The sequence below is a fragment of the Lathyrus oleraceus genome, chromosome 5 (genome assembly GCF_024323335.1).
Source record: "Lathyrus oleraceus cultivar Zhongwan6 chromosome 5, CAAS_Psat_ZW6_1.0, whole genome shotgun sequence".
In the NCBI taxonomy this organism is placed as follows: Eukaryota; Viridiplantae; Streptophyta; class Magnoliopsida; order Fabales; family Fabaceae; genus Lathyrus; species Lathyrus oleraceus.
Genome location: NC_066583.1, coordinates 166,773,826 through 166,788,487, shown reverse-complemented (window position 1 = coordinate 166,788,487; position 14,662 = coordinate 166,773,826). Strand labels below are relative to the sequence as shown.

The window sequence follows — 14,662 nt, the reverse complement described above, 5'->3', positions numbered from 1 at the left end:
ATGTAGCGACAAAAACATGGTTGGAAGACCAATCATTAACATTAAGTAAACTCTTTTTTTCATCCAAACCTCTCTATTCCCATTTCTTACTTATACTATTCCACGAATGGGAAGCATTAGATATATCATTAACTCTATGAATTAATGATAGAGATAAGGTTGATACACATGTACTTTGTTCGGAGCACTACACCCCCAGATCCTCCTATCGAGCAAATCTAAGTCCTGTACTTCTATAACAATTTGAAATTGACATTCTTTTGTTCATAATAGACTTTTAGTTAGGGACAAAAGTAGTAGCTCATTGTCTATGAGAAACATTGTTTGTGATTTGATTAATTAGTTTTGGAATAGAAAAGCGTATTGATGATAACTCCAACTTCTTCATTTCACAAAAGAAGTTGGTATAAACAATTCCAACCAAACATGTATTGATAATAACTCCAACTTCTTCATTTCACAAAAGAAACTTGATAAGAAGGTCATAATTTCACACAAGACTCTCATTCAAGCAAAAGGAGTACATCTAAGCAAAAAGGTTCTAAAGGTTATTGCGGCCATATTGCTCGAAGTTCTAAAGTGCAAGTACATCAAAGGAAGGTTTTATCTATCACTTCACATCATTTTATTCCATTGCCAAACAAGCTGCAAACCTGTCGTCCCAAGTTCCACACCAAGCAGCACTTCAGATTAAGAGCTCTCTTTCTCATATACTTCACTGGCATGTTTCCAGTTAATAACTTTCCAAATGTTCTTCAAATAGTCTGGTCTAACATTTTTGTACTGCAATAACATAAACAAAAGCATACATAAGAAAACCCTCAGAAAACTAGTGTGCCTTTAGGAATCTCAGAAAGTGTTCTACATGTTTTCTTTTCTTTTTCTATTGAATGTCAAAGTAGTATGATACAAGCATCGACATTGATAAGAAATGTAAAATGAGAAGAATTTATTTTCAAAAAAATTGCAATCTTAAGGAATTGAAGTGTGCTGAATATGAAGTCTGATCATTTCTTTGTTGTGAAGAGGAGGTGAAAAATCTATTTTGAACCTAATATATGATGGGACATTGTGGCATCAAGAAAAAGTTGTTGAACACGGAAGGAAAGGTAAAGCACAACCAAGACTTGACCGCGGGACACTGAAAGAAGGGTAAAGCACAACCGAATCTACGTCTTCACACACAACAGAGCAGAAAAATAAAAATTCTAATGTTAGTTGTAACATATCATTGACCTGAACTCTTAACATAACAAGCTTAAGTAAACTGTTGGTAAAATATGAGAAAATTTAGCAATATTATTTTCTACTTCCATTATTCTAAATTAATGGAATTTAATTATAGAGCTCTGAAACTGCAGAGGGCATTGTGGTATCATTCCCTCTGTTTCTCTTCAGTTATTGTTTGGGTTTGCGCTAAAAGTTCATAAAGCAAGATGTCTTCACAATCACATTTTAATGCAGTATAAAAAGTCAGAAATATCAAGCAAATAAATGCTAATGAGCAGTGGAAAATACTTGAAGGCCAAATTCCATGATGAATAGTCATAGCATCTACTTAGAAGAAATAAATATTCTACCCCTTTATAGATTTTGTTAGAACTCATAAGGTCTTGATTTCACTATGTCTCCAGATACTACGTAGTATCTGCTCCATAGATAGAAACCAATTGTAAAAGTCAATTTTAGTTCCTCGTCCTTACTTTGTTTGCTTGAGACATCATGTTTGTATGTCTTCATCATATTATATGATGAGTTTATGTTTGTTTAGGTTTTCAATAGATCCGTAATGCATGTTAATGCTAGAAAAAACAGCAGACTGAAAAAGAGTGAGCGAAATTGAAATGCCTGGCTGCAGGTGTATGAAAAGAAAGAGGCAAGAAAGGAATTGGATAAAACGGATAATAACCCCCGAGGAGTCCGAGCCTCGGGAAAGACTAGTCAGTCAACATTTATTGGCTTCTCTGAGAAAATAAACAGCTTAGATATTATGTCACCATAGCAACTGCAATTATGCAGTTAAAAATGAACCACCAAGTCCAAAATTTACCTGTAAGTAGTAGGCATGTTCCCAAACATCTATACCAAGCAATGGAACCAAACTTGCTCCTTTAGTCACCAGTGGGTCCTGCAAATAAAATGACCAAACTTACATATGAAAACAAACGAACCAGAAATGATAAGTAAGCATAGAGGATAAACATTATCTACACAAGTTCAAAATAGAGAGCATGAGGGAAAGGAAAAACTGTAGACAAGTACTAATTTTTAATATCCTAAATTCCATCAATAATGCAACTTCGACGGTCAGAGTCCAAATATGAAGAAAAATGCATATAGAAAATGTTTTGGATACATATTCAATTTCAAGTCCCAACAAAGTCAAAAAAATTTAAATTAGTCCATACACCATCTTTCTTTTGAAATCGGAATCAAGTCACTGTAGTTAATAACCATTGTAACATCATCAAAATTGAACTGATATGGTGTAAGAAGAAAAAAATGCTAGACAGCTTCAGAACTCTTCCACTATAAATCGGTGATGGATTCAGAGATATAGTAGTTAAATAGACCTAGAGAGAACATGACCATGGTCACTTGAGGCTTGTTGATTATTTGGAGGTTGGGTCTAGAATAAAAAAAGTGTTGCAACTAGAGTCAAATCATAAAAAAAATAAAATGAAAAAAAATCCAGTGAACAAAGAGTTTCTATAAAGATGTGCTCAGTCACAGAAAAAAAAAACTAAAAGAAGTTAAATGAAAAAAGGAGGCAAAACCAAATTGTGGCAAATACAAAAACTTAGTTGGTGTACACAGCTATGAATTGTTTGATATTCGTAAAATACACCTCTCACCCGGAAAAACATTCTTCAGATGAAAATAGAAGAATTTATTGTGGTAGGCTACTAAACATATTTTGAAATGTGAAGTCATTCATGACCCGAACACAAATAAGAAAAAGATATAGCAAAATCAATACAAGGAGCAAAACTACATGGATTAAATATGTAATAGTAATTATAACTATAAAAATATGAAAGTCTCAAAAATCAAACCCAGGTTATGGAATCATATTATAATAATTGAGTATCTTCAGAACTTTTCCCATTCTTTTGAGAAATCACGAAAGATAACAATCAATCCAAGGATAAGCAATGTATGATCTCATTGATTTAATGCAACTAAAATTAACTATTGATAATAGTAATATATGGTGATTGGTGAAAGGATCTAGAATGTTGTGAAGTAAGATACAGCATAAATATAAATTTCGCTAAAAAACCAGAACTTGTGGCCAAACATGAACAATGAGGCGACAACTATTTACTACCATTTTTAGCATCTTGGGAAAAGGGGGACAATGTTGGAGAGGTGGAAGGGACGTGATGAAGTTTACCTGGTTTGCAGTGGTTTCAACCACAAGCCTCTTCAAGTCTTTGTCGAGACCAAGCCACTGGTAATGCAGTACAAATTGATTAAAAAAACAGGATGATTCAAATAAAAACAGGCAGTGAGCTGTAATGATATAAAATAGAATACACGCTGGAACTCTCAGAATCCACAAAACTTACCACCCATCCAGACCCCTGAAGAGCTGCACCTTCGGCATTAATCTTTTGTATCAATGCTTCCAAAGATCCAAAATTGGTGTCAATGGCCCAGCCCAGGGATTCCTTTGGTGGTTCACCACCTCCTTCCTGCACAAGGTGTGAATTATTAGGTAAAAAAGTCACTGGATACAAAATATTTTCCCTGAAATGGAATCAAGGCATCAACTTACACTAACAGGAGCCAGATTTTTCCAGAAAATGGAATGGTTGATATGACCTGCAGTAAATGATTATTAATCATATAAGAAATAAAATAATCCATATAATAAGCACAGAAAATCTTTTCAAGCTACTCTGAAAATTTTATTTGGATTATTTCAAAGCCAGGTATAACTTCCCTCAAAAGGTAAATGTGAAACCCCTTTTCGTTTACAAGCAAAAATGAATTAACTTACTTAAATTTATCTCCTGACATTATTACTTGTGAGAATGTTCGGGAGAGCTTATAGACATGTCTTCCATAAGCTGCTTTCAACTTATTTCCATAAGCCCTCCATAATAGCTCATAGAAACAGCTTATAACTTATATAAAACAATTGACTTTGTTTTCTATCTTTTGGTATAGAAATAGCTTATGCTATAAGTGTTCAATAAGTTGCTTATCCCCAAACCAGGAAAAGTATACGAATTTCGCAAAGTGTTGCTTTCACAAATCACTTCCAACTGACATCACAAAAAAAGTGTAAAGCGAATTCCCAATCCACCATATCTATTGTACATATCGGCTATTATAAACAAAGGATGAACTAACTTAACATTCACAATAACCTAAAAGTTAAGCTGCGATTACCAATCGTTAATCAGATTTCATTGCCTATTAATCTTCAGTCTAATTAACCAGAAAATTAAATATTAGAAAAAAGAAAAAAAAAGGGAAACAAACCTCCGCCGTTGAATTTGATGGCATTCTGGAGCTTAACGGTGGTAGATGTATCAGCTTTAGCAACGGCATCGTGAAGCTGTTCGAGAGCTTTGTTGTAGTTGGTAATATAAGTCTGGTGGTGTTTCTGATGGTGGATTTGCATGATTTCGCCGCTAATGACAGGCTCCAAAGCTCCGTAGTCGTAAGCGAGATCCGGGAGCGTGAAGACATGCAAACCGCGGGATTGAGTTGATGCGGCTGCTATGGCTGCTCCGATTGGTTTTGCGTCATTGCGGAGCACGGAGGATAGGGTTTTTCTGCACAATAGGGTTCGAGCGGCCATGGAGAGAGACAGAGAGAGGATGATAATGCAGATTCTGGAAAAACTCTAGAGTGAAGGATTCGGTAATTTGTAGATGGAGCTGAGTGGACTTAAAATATATTACAAAAAATGACAAGTACTACTCCGTCCCAAAATATATTACAAAAATGTAATTTTATATCTTATCTAATACTATTAATTTATTATTTATTTTATATTATATTAAGAATAATTATAATATAGCAATAATTAATAAAAATAAACTTTTATTTTAATATTTTATTTTTTTAATCGATGTAAAATATAATATTTATTTTAAAACGAATTAATATCATTTTTGGTGAGGTAATCTAGTAGTCAAAAACTTTTCATTTAGATATAATTTACTCACCGTGTTTTTCTATCTGATTTTTTTTACAGCTATTATAGGTTTTTTTACCGAGATAACCCTGTTTTTCAAAAAAAATCCCAAAATATCCCTGGTTTCAGAAAAATTCTCAAAATACCCCACTTTTAGGAGGAGTCTCCAATTGAATTGACGAATCCTCTTAAAACTTGAATGGAGGCGCCAATTGGATTGGCTAGGGCAGGTGCCCTAGCCAATCCAATTGACGCCTATGTGTAGGTTTTAACCTCAAAAAAGCCTCAAATGACAAAACCTCCAACATGAAAGTTGTAGATATTTTCAAGACAATGAATTTGGACATAAATTTTGTATCATTTGGATTTTTTATGAGAAAGTTATGGGTACTTGAAGTTGGACTTCTGATTTTTTTAATTGTTATCTAACCTATAATGTTTTGTATTATCACATGTGTTTCTTTTAGAATTATGAAATTTTGTCCAACATAACAAGTTAAGTAGACATCTCAAACTTTCCAATGCACTTGGTCCCACCTCAAAAGAATAAAAAATGAGTGAGTTAGGTCTTTGGGTAGTTGACCCAAAATTAGGGTTTCTGTCAAAATGACTTATAATATTTTGAAATGAATGATGAGCTTCCAAGTTTCAAATGGATTTTTGATGAACATGAAAGTTGTTCATATGGCGACTCTTCTTAAAACTTTAATGGAGGCGCCAATTGGATTGGCTAGGGCAGGTGCCCTAGCCAATCCAATTGGCGCCTATGTGTAGGTTTTAAGAGGAGTCGCCAATTCAATTGGCGACTCCCTCATAAAATGCCTTTTTTGTCTTATAAATAGATGCGTTGTGTGATCAATTGTTCCACAGCTCATATAATCATTTGGCTATCATGTTTGGTGTTCGTCGCCGATACGGTAAGGTGATTTATGCGAGAGACAAACCTCAAATGCTGATGCTGTTTTGGAACATCACCACGTTCGATCAACTGAAGAGGGAGTTGGTTTGATGGTTAGATGGGAAAATACCAGAAGGGGAAAAATCAGAAGTATTGAGAGACTTGACAGTATCTTTGGTTGGGTGCGAATGAAGATTGATAAGGATGCTAGGGAAATGATGTTCGGTCGAGACGACATTAATTTGATTGTTGTAATCAGTTAGAATTATTTATGTTTTCAGATGTTTTGTACTGATGTTTGTTGTGAAACTCGTTGTAACAAGAACTTAATGATATATAATGATTGAATGTTACAGAAATACAATGTTACAAAAAGCTTAAGATCTAGATGATGCTCCTTGGTTGGGACAATTGTTTTTGTTGTGTCCTGGTTGACGACAGATACTACATAATCTTATCATTTTATCTGTGGAATCCATCTCTATTCTGATACGTGTGTTGTTTGGCCTTCCTTTCTTCTTTCTACGCATCTCTTCATTGTGCCAAACAATATCTCCTTCATATGGAGGCCAGTAATCCTCCATTGGTAGTACTGAGAAGCTTTGAGTATATACATTCATGATGGTGTTGGCCTTGTACACATCAGATAAATGGTTGTAAGCGTCTTGACGAGTATAAGCGCATGCTGCAATGACATGGGAGCAAGGTATTCGGAAGGCCTTAAACTTTCCACAATCGCACCAACTTCTGTTTAGTCTAACAGCGTAGGCTAAATTTGGTCTCCCCTCGTTGTTGCCCATTGTTTCCTGGACGCTGAAATTTTGTCTATGACGGTCAAAGACTATTACAGTGTGTGTGGTAGCTTTGATGCTCTCCTCTTTCATGACCTTCATGCAACACTCACTGAATACTTGTCCGGACATTAACACTGCACTCCATCTTTCACCTCTGGTTGCGAACATAGAAGCCAACCTATAATAGGTTGATCTTACCAAGGCGGTTATCGGCAGATTTCAAATTCCTTTGAAAACCCCGTTCATGCATTCCACAATGTTTGTTGTCATGTGGCCCCATCGACAACCACCGTCAAATGCTCTTGTCCACTGCTTTACTGGTATGTTATTTATCCATCTCCCTGCGTCTTCATTAGACAGTCTAATTTCATCACGATAATATTGAAATGACGGTTGAGTTAAAGCATACCCAGCATTCACCACCTTCTTGCGAAGATTCTTATCTTTTATAGCAGGCATGAAGTTTTGTGCAATGTGTCTGATACAGTAGACATGTGTAGAAAGAGGATCATGCCATCCGTTGTCATGGTTGTTGTAGGCACTCTTAATGGCAGCATGTCTATCAGAAATCAAACATAGATTGGCTTGTGGAGCCACATGCGTTCTGAGATGTCGAAGAAAGAAACCCCATCCACCAGCCGTTTCACCTTCAACAAGAGAAAAGGCAATGGGAAAGACATTGTTGTTACCGTCTTATGCAACCTCCATGAGCAAAGTACCCTTGTATTTTTCGTATAACCAAGTGCCATCAATTTGAATAATAGGTTTGCAAAATGCGAAACCTTTGATGCACGGGTCAAATGCCCAAAAGAGACGGTGAAATATTCTATTACCTGTAGCACAGGTTCCGTCTGGCATCATTGCTGGCACTGTCTCCATAATTGCCACAGTTCCTGGGACATATGTTTTTAGTGCCCATAAAAACCGTGGCAATTCCTTGAATGAATCCTCCCTGTTGCCGAAAACCTGTTCAACAGCCTTTGTCCTCGCAATCCATGCTTTCTTGTAAGATGGAGTATAATCTATATGTTGTTCTGATATGGGATATAATTATACTCACCTTCACTGATGGGTCTTTATTTACCAATGGCAGAATGTCTTGACATATCAAAGTTGTGCTCAGTTTACGGTGATCTTGTTCAACGTTAGTTGCAACGCAACTGTGCGGTGGGTCTATTGAAGCGATCTCCCAAGAGTCATTTTTCTTCTTGTAAAACGCAGCCAAACGAAACTTACAAAGCATGTTACGACATTCGATAACAATACCTTCTAGAATCAGTGCGTTTCACTGTAAAGTCAGCAAAGTTGTTCATGTGGAATTTTTTGATTGCCAAAACACATTCTTCTTTGGTACGAAACATGTCTCCCACCTTTAATTCGCCTTCTGATCTCGTATACGGATTATAGAAGACACTGTTGGATGTTTCATCGTCGTGAAGATCCATATTTGTCATATGTTGAGGAGGATTGTAGACATGACTATGAGGTATTGATGGTGGTTGATCATCATCTTCATCGTCGTTGTTCAGCATGTGATCAACCTGTATCTCAGTCTCCTCTTCTTCATCAACAACGTCGACTTCTACTTCTGCTTCTGGGTTGAGTTCATCTGACCATTGTGCATCACCTTCACCAGCTTCATCCTGATCGGTTAGTTGAGACTGTTGAGATGGTATACATGGTTGTAGAGTAATGTACAACTTGATACAGTTGTTGCCTGAATGTTCATGACTAACAAACATGTATTCAACATCTTCATCGTCTCGTACCTTAAGGGGGAAAAACTTGCATTGACCATTCTCAAAAAATATTGGATTTTGATATGTGATCTTTGACACAATACCCGATCCTATAAAGGATTGTATTCTTTTTTTCAAATGCAAAAAGGTTGCATTTCTCTTGATCGTGATTCTAATGGTATTAGTGTTTCGAAAACAAAAACCATGAAGCTCAGACTCAAAAGTTTCACCGTTACAGTGAACGTTGACACTGTATAATGATGAAGATGACATTGTGGAGATGAAAACTATTTTCTTACTGCAGATGAATGTGAGTGAAGTGTCTTGGATGTTGATAGTAACACAATTAAATAGATGGTATTAGTGTCTCACATGCTAGCTAGTTCTGAGATGATGTGTCAACCATGCAAGCTATCAAGAAGTGACTCTTCAGCATGCAGGAGACAAGACAGCCATGTGTCGGACATGTAAGATAGTTAGAGATGATGTGTCAGTCATGCAAGATAGTCTGAAATGATGTGTCAACCATGCAAGCTATCAAGAAGTGACTCTTCAGCATGCAAGAGACAAGATAGCCATGTGTCGGACATGTAAGATAGTTAGAGATGATGTGTCAGTCATGCAAGATAGTCTGAGATGATGTGTCAACCATGCAAGCTATCAAGAAGTGACTCTTCAGCATGCATGAGACAAGACAGCCACGTGTCGGACATGTAAGATAGTCAGAGATGATGTGTCAACCATGCAAGCCATCAACAAGTGACTTGTTCAGCATGCAGGAGACAAGACAACCACGTGTCAGACATGCAGATGGTGTCTCCAAATGGATTGACGCCTCCACTTAATCCTTGTACATGGTCGCCAATTCAAGTGGAGACACCATGCATTCAGACCTCGAAACCAAGCATTCAGACCTAGCCTTGCATGCATGTCCCTATGAAGGCGCCAATTTGAATGGCGACCCAAGCATTCAGACCTAGCCTTGCATGCATGTCCCTATGAAGGCGCCAATTTGAATGGCGACCCCTCTTAAGGATTGTACATGGTCGCCAATTCATATGGAGACGCCATGCAAACACAAATTTTCATGCTCCCATCCATTTGCCTATAAATACATCCACTCCTTCAACACTTCTTCCACACCATCACTCTCACTACTTCCTCTACAATACTTCTTTTACAATTTCATCTTCAACAACATCTTCTAGTTTCATCTACACCAACTCCCCAACAATATGTCTTTACTCACAATGGGCGAAGCACATAGAGGAACAGTTGCAAACATCGCAACATATGTAAGTTTTTTCTTTTGTTAACTTTTTATCTTTCATCTTCACCAACCCCATTTTATTTTGACATACCAACTTAGTCAAGTGTTTTATTCTTTCTATTATAGGATGTATCAAGGTTTCGAACTCGGGTCCACGAATATGTCCAAATGGACCCGATGATTCAACCTTATGTTGAACTCGCCGGTTTTGGTCATATTAGCAAGATTATGTCTTGGTCTATAGATAACAAGTTCATTCTAGCCTTATGCGAAAGATGGAGGCCAGAGACACACACATTTTGGTTTCCAATCGGTGAGTGTATTGTGACGTTAGAAGACGTCTATATGCTTTTAGGACTACCAATTGAAGGCAAAGCTGTTAATGGTAAGACCAATTATGCAAATTCAATTTGCATGGAGCTTTTAGACACTGATTTGTTAGATGATAATGCTAGAGGTCAAGGTATACTACTCTCACGCCTAAAGTCATATTATAATAGTTTATATTTAGATGAGCATTCTACCGAAGATGCTCGAATAATAAAAACTAGGTGTTACATTATGCTGTTAATAGGATCCTTTTTATTTCCCGAAGGTAGTGATTCTAGCATGCATATTATGTACTTACCTCTACTTAGACATGTAGATAGAATAGGAAGTTACAGTTGGGGATCTGCTTGTCTAGCTTATCTCTATAGTTCGTTGTGCAAAAACTCCCATAAAGACACATCTACATTTTCTGGATGTGCTGTTTTGCTACAAGCACGGGGTTGGTCAAGACTACCGTCTCTAGCACCGATCAATAACAACCCTTTCACTTTTCCATATGCAAAAAAGTAAGTTGTTTAAATTGCTATATCTTTACTTACTTCCTTAAAGTTTATTACCTCAAACTATTTTTTTTAACTTTTTGGTGTAGATGGTCGGGACGTGGTATGAGTTACAACAGATGTCCGAGACACTGTATTACTCAGTATCGCAACCTGTTGGATCACCTTCGACCGTCAGACGTAAGCAAAATAACTTAATTATTTCGTTATATTATGTTAACTTTTTCTAAATTCATTATAATCCTATCTTCTTTAACATTTCAGTTTATTTGGCGTCCATACCTTAATCTGGATCATGACCATGAGGTCAACGCTGAAGACGCAGCCGTATGGACAACATGCACACCGATAATACGGTTCACAACTGTGGAGATGCACAACACCGATCGTGTGAAGTTGCAGTTCGGTATGGTCCAGAATATCCCAAATCCCCCAGCTAGCCTTGGAGAATGGCATATGCGTAAAGTGAACGACCAATGGAACTTCAACCCTTGGCAAACCTTTGCAAGATCAGAGTGTCGTAAGTGGAAGCATCGTCATGACCATGTCTTAACTGACGCAGTCATGCCAAATGAGGTAAAACCAAGTCGTACTTATATGGCTTGGTACAGATCGGTTGGTTTTCAATTCATCGCCGAAGATATGTACCTCTACGACCCACGCCAGGCAAGTTACACACAAGAAGGATCAACATCTAACCCCCAACAACATTCTCAGCCTGGTTACTCACAACCCCCTATCCGTCAAACGTTCCATTCCACAAACACACAAACATACAACCAAAATATACCATTCACCCAACCCCAATACCAAGAACATACCCCATACCACCACCAACAAATTAACCATCAACCTGAGACCCAACATCGCTTCGCACCCACACCATCACCCTACCAAAGTCGCCTTAGCCAAAACATCAACCGCCCCTCCTCCTACCGTAGCCAAGAAGCCCAAACATCACAAAACCAAAACATCCCACAACCCTATCTCTACCAAACACCCCAACAACCTTTTCAACCTTTCCTAGATGCATCATTCACACCCATGTCTCCCTTCAACCGTCCCGGTCGCCCATCCATGAGTCAACCACATCCCAACTTCTCTGGCATGGGTCATGAGCTCAGCTACGGCGGTACACCATCATTGCATACTGAAGACTATGTTGAGTTGTCTGAATACCTCAACGGACCTTCTCCTGTAGTTGGTAGTGAAGCTCTTGGCCCCTCAGATGAACAAACACCGGTGCAGAATCATCAACGTGGTTAGGGCCAAGGGTTAGGGTAGCTAGGGGATGTGGGACCGGAGGTCTGTTAGGTGATCCCGATCATCACCATTAGGTTTCTTTGTGTAAACTCCAAACTTTATTAATATCAAGTCGTATTATATCAAATTTATCTTTGTGTAAACTCCAAACTTTAGGTTTCTTTGTGTAAACTCCATTTTGGCAAAATTCACATACACATGTTTTGACTAAAACCCTAATTTTAGGTCAACTTCCCAAGGACCTAACTCACTCATTTTTTATGATTTTGAGGTGGGACCAAGTGCATTGGAAAGTTTGATATGTCTAATTCACTTGTTATGTTGGACAAAATTTCATGATTCTAAAAGAAACACGTGTGATAATACAAAACATTATAGGTCACATAACAATTGAAATGTGAAAATGTCCAACCTAAAGTGCCCATAACTTTCTCATAAAAAATCCAAATGATGCAAAATATTAGTCCAAATTCATTGTATTGAAAAGATATACAACTTTTATGTTGAAGGTTTTGTCATTTGAGGCTTTTATCATTCAAGCATAAGGGCTTGAAGTTGGTCCCTTTTGGCAAAATTCACATACACATGTTTTGACTAAAACCCTAATTTTGGGTCAACTTCCCAAGGACCTAACTCCTTCATTTTTTATTATTTTGAGGTGGGACCAAGTGAATTGGAAAGTTTAAGATGTCTAGTTAAATTGTTATGTTGGACAAAATTTCATAATTCTAAAAAAACACATGTGATAATACAAAACATTATAGGTCAGATAATAGTTGAAAAAATCAGAAGTCCAACTTCAAGTGCCCATAATTTTCTCATAAAAAATTCAAATGATGCAAAATTTATCTCCAAATTCATTATCTTGAAAAGATTTACAATTTTCATGTTGGAGGTTTTGTCATTTGAGGCTTTTTTGAGGGAGTCGCCAATTCAATTGGAGACTCCTCCTAAAAGTGGGGTATTTTGGGAATTTTTCTGAAACCTGGGATATTTTGGGAATTTTTTTGAAAAACTGGGTTATCTCGGTAAAAAAACCGCTACTATATACTCGTTTGATGAATTTTTTTATGAATTATTAATGCCACTCTTTCTACTTTTTGTGAATTATTATTCCATTCTTTTTACTTTTTGTGAATTACAAGATAAATACTCGTGGAATGCATGGGATTTATTTTATATATCATTGTCTTGTCTAATATTAATATGATATGTAAAAAAACAATATATTTGCGTAATTAATAAAAGTTATATACAATTTAACTTATATAATTAAAATCAAATAACAAGCATAAATTTATATTATATTATAAAATAAAATAGTATAAATAGTAGAAAATATATTTTATATTTAATAAATAGTCATTTCAACGCAATTGAATATATTAATAATTATAATTATTATAATTTAGTTTTAAAAACTTCAATTCAATTGTTTAAAAAAAAATCAGCAAAAAAAAACTCAAAACTACACATAAACAACTCTATGCTTAGAAACATCCTCCAAGTCATCACTAAATTCGAGTGCTTTTCAATGCTTTATGAATTGCACACATTAACTAAGTATTATTTATATGTTACACAATAACTTTGAATTGACCCAAACTAATTTACACAATAATTTTTTAATTATTTAGGTCAATTCAAAGTTAAACTAGGCATTATAAGTGCGTTAATTCAAAAGTCCTAACTTTTAATTACTTATCCTTATCCTTAGTTAATTATAAAATTGAATAATTTTCCTAGATCGGATCAGTAGACTTATAGGAAATAATCCTTACTCATCTGATATCAATTGATGCATTCATCGATACATAAAATGCATTAAAATCAAGAACAATTATATCATAATAATAACAAACGAATTCAATTAATCTCAAACAATCATATGATCCAACAAAAGCAAGTTTGTCTCAAAAGACCTAATCTAAGGAATCTAGCTACTCATAATGCATGTAACAATTACCATGAGTTTAGATGAAGAGTGCATGAAATTCAAGGAAGATAAATCTCTTCAATGGCTTCCAAAACCCTCAAAATCCTTGCTTTAGATCTCTAAATCGTCACTTTCTCTATCAAAATTTGAAACTCCTCAAAAAGTATCCAAAAGTCTTATTTATAGCGACTACTGTGTGTCATGGTAATGCGCCATCGCATCCACGTAAATGCATATCGCGACCGCAATGTGACATCATCGCGCCCAAAATGCCAGCATCGCGGCCGCGTGAAAAACATAGGTAAATTAGCTTCCTTTTCTTCTTCTTTTTCTTCAAAATTTCACTAAGTCTACTTTCTTCACACTTTTGCAACTTTGTTCCATTCTTCCACATTTTTGTTTGGATTTTGTTCCTTATTCCTCCAATTTATCGAAATTACTCACGAATTTTACGTAATGATAGAGTGTCATCAATAAATAAACTTCATCATTTCAAGATCTCCTAAGGAGCTAAAAAATATTTAAACATCACCCTCAAGATTAAATTATTGGAAATATATCTTATGGAATCAGAACAGGATAACCCTTTAAAGAAGATTCAAATAACATGACCATTATCTCTCAATTGAGCTAAAATCAATAAATGAGCATGAAGGGTGTTATTGGTCGGTCACCAAGGCCTAACACCTTGGGAAGGAAGATCATGGAAAAGACAGCAAAGATAATCTAATTCATTATGTGTGAGACTCCCTTTAAAATATCTAGTAAATGCTATCA

General features: G+C 36.2%; 1 protein-coding gene across 1 annotated transcript; it reads right to left on the bottom strand.

Annotated features, from left to right (window-relative positions):
- Positions 1-377: 377 nt before the first annotated feature.
- Positions 378-4,958, bottom strand: LOC127080638 (superoxide dismutase [Mn], mitochondrial). Its single transcript, NM_001426874.1, has 6 exons — positions 4,495-4,958; positions 3,782-3,828; positions 3,573-3,698; positions 3,398-3,454; positions 2,051-2,128; positions 378-783 (listed from the first exon to the last, which is right to left on the bottom strand). Exons 1-6 carry the CDS (start codon positions 4,814-4,816, stop codon positions 691-693), a joined length of 723 nt encoding a protein of 240 aa, NP_001413803.1. The 5' UTR covers positions 4,817-4,958; the 3' UTR covers positions 378-690.
- Between the last annotated feature and the right edge of the window lie 9,704 nt (positions 4,959-14,662).

Excerpts from the sequence above, each read along its gene's own strand:
- LOC127080638 (NM_001426874.1), bottom strand. The coding sequence starts at position 4,816 with ATGGCCGCTCGAACCCTATTGTGCAGAAAAACCCTATCCTCCGTGCTC. Across the intron at positions 3,829-4,494 it reads CATCAAATTCAACGGCGGAG|GTCATATCAACCATTCCATT; the intron begins GTTTGTTTCCCT and ends CATTTACTGCAG. Across the intron at positions 3,699-3,781 it reads AAAATCTGGCTCCTGTTAGT|GAAGGAGGTGGTGAACCACC; the intron begins GTAAGTTGATGC and ends CACCTTGTGCAG.